Source organism: Trifolium pratense, linkage group LG4, assembly GCF_020283565.1.
Source record: "Trifolium pratense cultivar HEN17-A07 linkage group LG4, ARS_RC_1.1, whole genome shotgun sequence".
In the NCBI taxonomy this organism is placed as follows: Eukaryota; Viridiplantae; Streptophyta; class Magnoliopsida; order Fabales; family Fabaceae; genus Trifolium; species Trifolium pratense.
Window position 1 is genome coordinate 3,839,795 of NC_060062.1, and position 11,486 is coordinate 3,851,280.

Consider the following 11,486-nt stretch of genomic DNA (forward strand, 5'->3'; position numbering starts at 1 on the left):
CAACAAGATGCAGCTTTCATCACTCTTTCATTTTAGAGAATGGGGAAAATTGGTATCCACCGACACTCTTTGACCCCACTATAGTACTCTATTATAATAATGAAATGCAGTTAGTGTTCGTTTTATTTTCTGTTTATTGTCTTGGGTTAATTAATTTATAACGGCTAATTAAACTGTTTAACGGACAATTATGAAGGTGTCATTAAAGCATAATGAAACTGTATTGAGATCTGTTTATAATGTACTATGAGGTCAAAGTCATTTTATTTTTTCAAATTAAGTACTACAACGTGAGTAAACAATTGACATGCACGACGGTTAAAGTCAGTAATTGCCGTGAGTTGTTTGTTTCATTGCTTATTATTGGGAAAATTATTGAGAAAACTTCCACTTTCCACTCACCCTGCCAAGCTGTTGCATAAACTAAAGCGACAAATGATGATATGTTACTGTTCTGGGCCGAGCATCGAGCTCGAGCATCAGAAGGTGTCGAACATACGCGATCCGAGCAAGACTCCAACGGTCTGATACTCTTACGTATTGCAACGGCCGAAAACCGGAATGATGAGCATTTACTGCACATCAAGGCCTCCAAGCCGTTTTCCGGCAGCCACTTGATGGCCATTAATGCCATCAAGGGCCTTAGCCCAGCGCTGAGGGCTATATATATGCATCTCCACTTCATTTGCAAGGTACGCATTATTTAGCTAAGAAAACCTCTACAAACACAAACTGACTTGAGCGTCGGAGTGCCTGCAGGTACACAACCCCCCTCCGCTTCAACAGGGGTCTCAACGCTCTCAACCACCGCAAACGCCGGCGAAGTCGCATCATTCTGGTCAACACGATCAGTTACAACTTGCAAACTTATAGAATAGAACACTGAGCACAGTAAAAAGAATGGTAAAAATATTACCGATTGTGGGTGTACAAATGTCTGAGTTGACTCGATCAATATGGTAACCTAAATTTTATTCTACTTGTGATTTATCCGACTTAAACACTTTTAGATGGGTTTTAGATTGTATGTCATATTTAGGGACGGAGCTGGAAATTAAGTTTAGGGGGATCGAGAATTTAAAAATATAATTTAATAAAAAAAATAAATTTAAAAGCATAACATACGAAAGAAATTGTAAGATAAATTCAAAGTTAATAATACAAATCTTTGTTTTATGGATATTTTTTTTAAGTTGAACTTTTTTGCCCCTCCATTTTTACATTTAGTGTAATTTTTTATCTCAAATTTTGTGTTTTGTCATAAAAATTGCAATTTTTTGTGTAAAAAATGTGAATTTTAGTCTCAAAACAGATATTTTGTAAAAAATCAAATTTTTCAGTAAAAAAAAAACATTTTTAAGAGAGAAAACATGTGTTGAAATCAAGTTTACAACAAATGTATAAATAGAGCCTAAACAGTTAGATTAATAAAGGGGGACTATTTTCATAAGTTTAATAAATAAGGGAACTAAAAGTGAAATTAAACCAATAATATAATAACATACTAGTATATAAAAAATTTGAAAAAGTTTACGGAGGACCATGACCTCTGCTGGTCCCCCTTCTAGCTCTGTCCCTGGCCATATTTATAAGGTTTTAGATTAAATCCGATTAAATCTGAAGTGTTTTAGATTGTATGCCATATTTATAAGGTTTGATTATGTGAAGTTTAAATAGTATGCATCAAATTTTAAATTTTAATCTTATCGACCATATTGTAACAAAAGAAAATCTTAAAGTGATTCATTTAGTGGCTAAATGTGATAAGTTTATCACTTTTAGCATATTTTATATAATTATTAACACATTTTTTTACTCGTCTAGAAAGTGACTAATAAATTTATGAATAATTTACTCTGGTTCCCGAATATATATATATATATATATATATATATATATATATATATATATATATATATATATATATATATATATATATATATATATATATATATATATATATATATATATATATATATATATAATAGTTGAACTAAGTGTTAAGTGTCCGTGGTTAAGTCATACATCGACTATAAATCGAAAGAATGTTGGATTCATAGGAGATTTGCGACCAATTAATCTAATGTCTTAAGATTTTAGGTGGAGATGCGACATCTCCCTCTCTTGTTGTTTTGGAGCATTTGACTCATTGTTGTTAAGCCATTTGTAAGGTTGCTCAATGTCTAATTTGTCAATCTCACCCAATGAGGCTCCCCTCATGGTTCAACTAGTGGTATCATGGTTGTGGTTCAATTTGGTAGGGGAACGAGAGTTGATCTTAATATTGGATCAACTATATGATGTGCGAACTCACATTTGGGGAAGATTGTTGGGTTTCAAGTGTGAGTAGTTATGTCACACATCGACTATGAATGAGAAATGTTGATTTTATAAGAGAGATTTCTGCTATATGCTGCTAATATTTGCATTTATATCTCAATAGAAAAACATGATCAAATTAGATTATGTGAATAGTCCACATAGTCGAATTGTGTCACTTATTGTATGACGGAGGGAGTAGTTTGTTAAATTAAAATTGACTTCTTTTTTATTTAATAACCTAAATGCCTAGTGATTAGACTCGCATGTTTTTATGTCAAAAATTATGAAATCCAAAATTCAAACCCTAATCACCGCAAATCAGCATTCATGTAACTTCCAACTAAATTGTATTTTGACTTTAAATATGTTTAAAACTTTTTTGAGGTTAACATTAAAACTATTATTGGTGGACAAGTCATTAAATCATTTATATAAAGGCCATAGTAGCTTTTGCCAGTTATGACAATTTTGGCACAATATTTCCAATAAACTAGTTGGAGCAATTTTTCCTTTTGAAAGGGTATCCAAACCAAACCAAATAATAGATTGAACATACATTAATTATGCTCTACATTGGTTGTTATAGTTGTCATTACTTGTCATCATAATCTTCTTCTTCACAATAATTAAAAGCTAATCCACCAAAATTGGAATAAAAGCATCAAATAGCACCGGTGTGGATCATCCAATACTTGACTATCTTAATACTAGTAGTATTCAATAGTAAGTTGGTTAAACAGTGTTTTACTCAAAACTCAAAAGAAAAAGTTACTATAGGACACTGATTCGTTTCTTTGTATTTGGTTTAAGGATAAATTAACCCATGTTAAATTAGCTGCAACAATGTCAGGCAAAAGAGACAAGTTTGTTCAGTAGAATTTAATAAAGTTTCAAGATTGGAACATGGCAACTGTCTGTCCTGTAAAAATAGTATATAAACTTGTGTGCTATGGATTAACTCTATTCGGTGACGTGTATAATAGTACTAACCGTGGTCTCAAATAGGATTCATGCCGAACAATATAACGAGTACGAATTTTATAAAATTTATCGTTGGATTGAAAGTTTATATCATATAAAATTTCTAGGATTTTTCAATAGTGTTGAGTGTAAGATGGAGAGTTTAGGTAATACTTTCCAGAATTATTTTTTTTTCTCTCTAGAAAATACTTTCTAACAAAAACATAATTTTTTTGAGTTTGGATGTATGCTTTCAAAAAGCGTGGCTTTTTAGAAATATAGGAGGTGTAAAAATAAATTCTCATATGAAAATGTCTTAGAGCAGACGTTGGCCTCAATTGGGCCGGTTAGTCGAATTAAAGTCCTTTGGGCTTTATACATAGTCTTTTGTAGACTGTTTTCTCAACAAAAAAAGTTCAATTTTGATTTTTCTTTATCACTGATGATTTTAAATTAGCAATAAACTAAAACATATTTTTTTGACTGAATTTAAAAAAGTGATTTTTGCTTATATATGAGGTCGGAGGGAGTAGTAAACTAAAACAACTAAACATTGGCTTTCATAATTTTCCAATTGTGTATGATATCCTTTTGGAATTTTTTATATTTTTTTTTATAGAAATCCTTTTGAATTTTTAACATTTGCAATTGGTGATATGATATTTAAAGTGTTTCTTCCACTAGTGAGATTTCTTGCTAGCTTATCAAATTAATTTTATTTTTGTCAAATTCATGAGTTATTTTGAGGCTATAATTCCATTAAACTTTTCCAGAAAATTTATGAATGATTAGTTAATTAGGTTATGAAACCAAAAGTAATATAATTTCCACAATTCACAACAAAACAAAACGGTACAACATATGCATGAATGAGGATTTGTTTAGAACGATCAAATTAAGTAAAAAGGAAGTGTTGTTTGTGAAAAAATTGATAAAGAATGAATGTATGATGAATTAAGTAATAAGGAAACAAAATAGGAATGAAAGATTAAGAAAAAAGAGGCAGTTGCAGGAATACATACTAAGTAATATAAATAAATATTAACATTATAAGATGTTGTTGGAGTTGTTTCTATCAATATGTTTATAAAATATCAATTTTTTGAAACCTTTAATATTTTCAAGCTTAATTAGTCTATTGGTCTCTTAAAAGATATTTTAGGTTTCACAATAGTTTCTTAAAGAAAAAAAGATCCGGATTGATCCCTTAAAGACACATATGTTTCTCACATTGGTCCTTTCCGTCAATTTTTTACAAAAAACGTTAGTTTTAGTTGACTGAATTGTGGATGTCATTAAGTGTAAGTGGTCCACCAAAAACCTTATTAATTTTTAAAATTTTAACCATTGGAATTTTTTGTTATATTTGGAGTTAAAATTTAACGAAAAAGACCAATATGACAAACATATATGTCTTTAAGGGACCAATCCAGACATTTTTTTTCTTTAAGGAACCAATCCAGACCTTTTTTTTTTTAAGGGAGCATTGTGAAACCTAAAAATATCTTTAAGAAACCAATAGATTAATTAAGTCTATTTTCAAAATTATGCATTGACATGTATGAAACAATTAATTAACTGAACTACTCATTGTGACATGAATAGAGTAATCATTTGTGTTTCATATCTAATCTAATGAAGTGAATTACAATCATTCTATTCTCTCCCCCATTCTCTCAAAAATCTTTTGTTTTAGTGCTTGTGTTCATTGATTGCTTGAGAAGCAAGAACTTGTAACGCCACTATTTGAAGCCCATAAACCTTGTTGCACCCATTATTTGTGTTATTGCTTTAGCCAACCTTGTGCCAACAATTTAGAGTTCGATAAAAAATAAATAAAGTTCAACCAACAGCCAATATTCAAATTGGGGTTCTTGATCTCAAATACCAATCACAATTTTTATACACTTTTTTCTAAAAAGATTTTCATTACAAAGAACATTTCCCTTCTCTTTTTGGAGTGAAGGGAGAACATTATATCTCTCTTGTCTCCAAATAGTGGCAAAATGAGTCAAGCCGAATACTTAAATCTTGAGCTTGATTTATTAAAAAATAAAATAAAAAATGATTTAGGTTTGTTTGACTCATGTTTTTAAACGAGTTTAACTAAAAGCTTAGACTTCAAAGTTAGAGCAACATTATAAATATATATATATATATATATGTGAACTATTCGCAAGCCATAAATAGAGCCCCTTTCCACAGCAATTGTTATTGCACAAGATAAAAATATAGTATGTGCATAAATTTTATCGTCCTCCATTTATGAAACATTAAACGGGGTTATGGGGCTTATGCTAATGAACCTATAAATAGATACTATATCATGAGGAGAGTTATATTGACTCCAAGAGTAAGTTATAAAAGCTACTTCAAATCATGACCTTTGATTTTAATTTCAATTAATGGCTAAGATTGATTGATCATAAAACACAAAGTGAGACTTATTTTTTTATTGTATTGGAAAATTATCAAAACATACCTTAAATAGAAGAGAATGAATCAATTTTTTTTTTTGAACCAAACTAGAGAATGAATCAATTATAATCATCAATTGAGACTTATTTGTTGATCACATGGGAAAACAAGAATTCCACACACTCTGAAATGGTGTAACACTAATCGTTTGACAATCCTGCTTCTTTTCATACAATTTTTTACGGTATGCTTCTTTTCTTTTCAATTTTACAAGTGTACCATTTTTTTTTTGTGGTGTATGCTTTTTTTGTTACAATATTCTCTTTGCTCCTACTTTTCTTTTCTTGTTATTAGTTCAATATTTTTTGTTTTCTTTTTTTACAAATTTGAACAATAGGTTAATTTAATAATTTAATTTGTAATGATTTTGTTGAAGAAACAAATAAGTTTTTAGTAAGAGTCAGGATCCGTTGACACCAACTAGTTTGACACCAAATGTTACACCTCTCAATAACGTTTTAACCGATATAAATTTTATAAAATCCACCGTTGGATTGAAAGTTTACATCATATAGATCATTTGTGTAAAATTTCAGACAAATCCAAAATCATTTGATATGCTATTGAGACACATAAAGATTAACGGCATTTAAAAAAATACAAAAACCGTTAATTTTGATGTATCTCAATAACATATCAAATGATTTTGGATTTATTTGAAATTTTACACAAATGATCTATATGATGTAAACTTTCAATCCAACGGTGGATTTTATAAAATTTATATCGGTTAAAACGTTATTGAGAGGTGTAACATTTGGTGTCAAACTAGTTGGTGTCAACGGATCCTGACTCTATATTTAGTAATGGATGTCAATGTTTTTGAAGATATTCCATGTAATATGCAAGTAGAAGTGGAAAAAAAAAAGGGAGGATCTTGTTTTGACAATTAATGATTATAATTAATTCATTCTCTTCAATTAGAAGAATGTTTTGATAAAGTTCATTTTCTAGTGTGATAAAAAAATAAAGTCTCATCCAATTAATTATTATGAATCAATCTTAGCCATTAATTGAAATTAAAAACAAAGGTCATGATTTGGAGTAGCTTTTATAACTTACTCTTGGAGTCAATATAACCCTCCTCCTATATCATATAATATTTGGAACACAAAAATAAAAATATAATTACAATTTTCTTTATCTACATAACCATGAAGTCCCTAAAGGGAGTAGTCATGCTTTGATCACAAACGTGGTTTGGTTGATTCGACAAATAAGGAATGATACAATCTTCGCTCATAAAGCTCAAGATATTAATGTAGCGGTTGAGAGGATTAAACGTATCTCTTGGAAGTGATTGTTGGCAAAAAAAACATTGCTCTCCTTATTTATTTTACGAATGGAATGTAAATCCATTATATTGTATAGTATTGGTATCTAGGTAATGGTTGGGTCTCACCGTCTCTTAGGGAGTTGATTCTCGGTTTCTCCCTTGTTGTGGCGAGTTTGGTAGAGTATTATCTTGTACTTAATTAACTGTGTTTAATAGGTTGAATATCACTTGTACTTTATTTCAATCTTTTATGTATACATACTCATTTTGTTCATTATTAGGTAGGAGATTATTTTTGTTCATAATAGTCAATTATTTTTGTTCATTATAATTTTCTTAACTTTTTTGGATATGAGGGAGGAGATGACAAAACACCAAAGTGTTTTGGACTTTTGGTTAAAAACGAGAATAATTCATATGGTATATACTTTCTTCAAGTTATGGTGAATAAAATGAGAAATTATACAACACTTTTGTTCTTGACTTTGAATTCTTTGTTATTTCTTTTACTTTATTTAAGTGTAGTTCATCCACCTAAGGGAATAACTTGAAAATTTTGCATTCAAGTTCCATTTGAGAAGTTGACAAGTACATAAATTAAGAATTAAATGTTAAGATGGGATGCAATTAAAAAAAAATGTTAAGATGTGACTTAAGAGTTTTTTTTTTCCCTCATAAGTTCCTCCACTAATTGAAGTGATTATATTTAAGGAGAATGTTAACTTGTGCCCTTAAGGCACATGTTAAGGAAGTAAAAATAGAAATTATTAAATGCTAATTTGTGCATTTTGACTTTTGAAGCATTAAATTTTTTGTATCATTAAATGTTGAATTTCTATTTTGGTATATCTTAACATGTGCCCTAAGGGCACATGTTAACAAAACCCTATATTTAAAGCATAGACATTAAACGTAAATATCTCTCTTAGTCCTAAATTCGAACTTCAATTTATGACGTTGTAAAAGTTTAGTCCCCTTCTGTCAGACAAAATTTCTATTGGTCTGGATGGTGACATAAAGTTTTCTATTGAAGTGTAGCAATCACAATTAATGTAGTTTTTCTGAATTCTGGAGATGTTATATATTCAAGCATGCATATCCAAAGGTCAATTAATTTCAACTCTTGAGTTGTGTATTGATTCAAATGCAGAAGCAGTATATGTAAAAAAATAAGTAGAGAGAGTACTAAGAATTGGGTGGAAAAATTAAGAAATACTTCCATCAACTTATAGGTAGGTATAAGCCTTTTATAACTTTAACTTTATTATTACTTTCAATGATGAAAATTAACAAGTCAAAAAGCAGTCATAATACATGAACTTTAATAGGTATCCAAAGTTTGTAGGGTAACAAAATGAAACATGGACACGGCACAAACATATATAGACGCTGAATATAATCTAGACACCGACATGTCACTACTGATAATAATTTGAGCAAATAACATAATTTAACGTAATTATATGTGTCGGTGTCAAATACCAAGTCATGCCTAATCTGATGAGTGTTTATGCTTCATTCTAAGTACTAATTAATTAAAATCATGCTTTAATTTCAAACCTTGAGTACTTGATGGAACCCATGGATATATCAATCTCTATTAAGTTTTCTTCCTCAATCACTTCATTGAATTCTGATAACAACTCCATAAGAATTTGTTCATTGAAATACTTTGACTTATCTTTCTGCATATCAACATAGTGTCCACTTGGAAGTGCAATTTCAATGAGACTTTCTTCATCAGAAATTGATCCATCTGAATAATCATAACTCTGATCCACTTCAGATCCTTCAGAACTTAACAAATAATCTTCTTGGCTTTCACTTGATAACAAATCTTGTGATGTTTCAACTTTGTGCAATGGATCAGTTGATGCAAAACTTTCACAATGATCTGAAAAACTTTTGTCGTTGTCGTCATCATCATCAGAACTAATAAGAAACTTTTCTTCAACTAATTTATCAACATTTACTCTTTTTTGCTTTGAAACAACATAGAGAAAAGTTGAAAAAATTACTACCAAAGATGTGTAAATGGAAGATATTAAAAAACCAAATCCAACAAGGTAAATGGAAAAAAGCATAAAGAGTGAAAAAAGAGCCATCCATGAAGATGAGAGTGTGCTTATGAATGAGCAAAAATCATAAGAAAATATTTGATTAGAAACTTTGGCTTCCATCTTCATAAATGGCAAAAAGTATTTAATTTTCTAATGAAAACAGTTATGATGTTAATGATAATAATTAAGGGCTTTTTTAGTAGTAATCTAATCCTATGGTTCACTTTAATTTTTTTTCTTTCTTTCTAACTTAAAGTGGATAAGGATTTATTATTAGGCCAACTACACATTATTGAATATGTTGTTACTATGATATGTTTGAAAGTACTCTAAAGAGAAGAGGGTTTGTAATGAAAAATATAGTATCAAGTTTTTGTTATGGAAGGATTATTTCAGTTCCCAAGTTTTGCATTGGACCAAAAAAAGGGGTAAAAAGAAAGGGTTTTGATTATTATAATGAATAATTTGTAATGTAACTTAACAGATTCTATTGAAAAATCCTCCAAAACCCTTACCACTAGTTTACTTTCTTGGACTATTATTTCTTTTATTAACTTTGGAATGTGAGAAGCCATGTGCTACCATATGTGATCACCACATGGCACTTTCTCTTCAAATTTAATCTCATCTTATACAAAAACTTAGATTTGATGCACACAATTCTTCTGCCATTTCTCACCAACAAGATTACGAACATAATCACATTACCACCATGTAATTTACATTCTCTTAAATATGTAATTAAACCGAGATACAAATCAGATACATCAGTTATTCAGTAAATTTAGAAAATAATAGTTTTTTGTATATAAAAGAAGCAACTTTATGCAGCCAAAATTGATAGTGGTAGTATGGTTGATTCATTTAAAAATTCACAATCAATAAATTTATATTTCAGATATCTTTGCTTTTCTTTTTGTGTGAAGTTAACCATGAAAATTGAATGGCTATAAGATGGTGTATAATTTCATATTTTTTAATTCAATGCATTGGAAAGATCGGTGAGCGTCCGAAGTAGTAATGTGTTAATGTGGAGGATCCCTAAGAGATATTGAAATCATACTTTTACAAAAAAAAAAAATATTAAGGCACTAGATATATGAATAATCACATCTTTCATATTTTTAACATTTTCGCTAATTTTACTCGATGTAAAATTTAATCACTCACACCTGAATTCCAATAATTTTCTCCTAAAGTATGAGTCACCATCACTAGCCTTGATCAACGCTAGGATCTTCTATTCGCATTCCTCCTCCGAGCCAAATCACGACTCTAAAAATGGAGGAAATGTTGAATATATAAAAAGATATATCCATATATGTAATACCTTAAACTTTTGAATAGAAATATGGTGTCGACATTAAGCCCATTGATGCTCCTAAAACTCATTAGTCTCCCCAAGACAATGGATTTCAAACATGATATGCATGCTTGTTTTAAGTATAACAGTACTCCCTATAGTCCTATATCCAACTAATGAAACTTTATTACTTGTTTTGATAGGAATGCTCCCCTTATTGCAGCATTACAAGCACCAAGCTCCGCTTTCTTCTATGCATGCCACAACAAAATACTCTATTTATTACTACTATTAAAAATAGAGAAAAGGACTTTGTAAATTAGTTTTTCACTATATGTCTACATCTAATAAGAATCAAGTACTTTGTGATTTTTTCTAAATTGCATTAGAAAATAGACTTACATGACAATATTATAAGTTTTTACTTTATATCACTCTAAAATTATTTTATACCGACAATATATCTTTATTAAATGAAAATTGTAAAACGATTAAGAAAGAAGATGAGCAAGGGGGCATAGAAACCTAAACTCCATTACATCAAAATGCAAAAGAATACATATGGAGAATGGAGAAATAAGAAAAAGTTATTTCATAAACTATACTGACCTAAATATGTCCAAAAAAAAATTATTGCGAAAAATATACATAAAAATTTTTAGGAAATAAAATGTAACTTCTCTCATTCATCCATTAAAATATCTCTACTTACTCCATTAACCAAAATAAAATTATTTCCCCTCATTAATTAAAAATTCCCCCTCTCTTCTTCCTTTGTTTAAACCAACCATAACAACAACAACAACAACAACAACAAAAATCCAGCAAGAAAAGCAACAAGTTAATGATGCTCCTAGCCAACTATATATCCGGTGTGCCAAACTCTCTATAAGAATTTTAACGTTGTTGCATGTCCAAAACAGAAAGTGAACATAATACCTTGATTAAGCTAAAAGAGTATTTCGTCATCTCATCTAAGCAGTTTTGGGTCGCCAAGTATATATTACAATTGCTTATTTAGTTAAGAAAATATTTTTTTTAATTAATTAATCATTATGAAAGCGCTCATGCTTAACACACTCTAGTT

At 29.7% G+C, this 11,486-nt stretch overlaps 1 protein-coding gene across 1 annotated transcript; it reads right to left on the reverse strand.

Moving 5' to 3' along the window:
• Nucleotides 1-8,577: 8,577 nt before the first annotated feature.
• LOC123920861 lies at nucleotides 8,578-9,216 on the reverse strand. Its single transcript, XM_045973189.1, has one exon. The coding sequence runs from the start codon at nucleotides 9,214-9,216 to the stop codon at nucleotides 8,578-8,580; it is 639 nt and encodes a 212-aa protein (XP_045829145.1).
• Nucleotides 9,217-11,486: the final 2,270 nt, after the last annotated feature.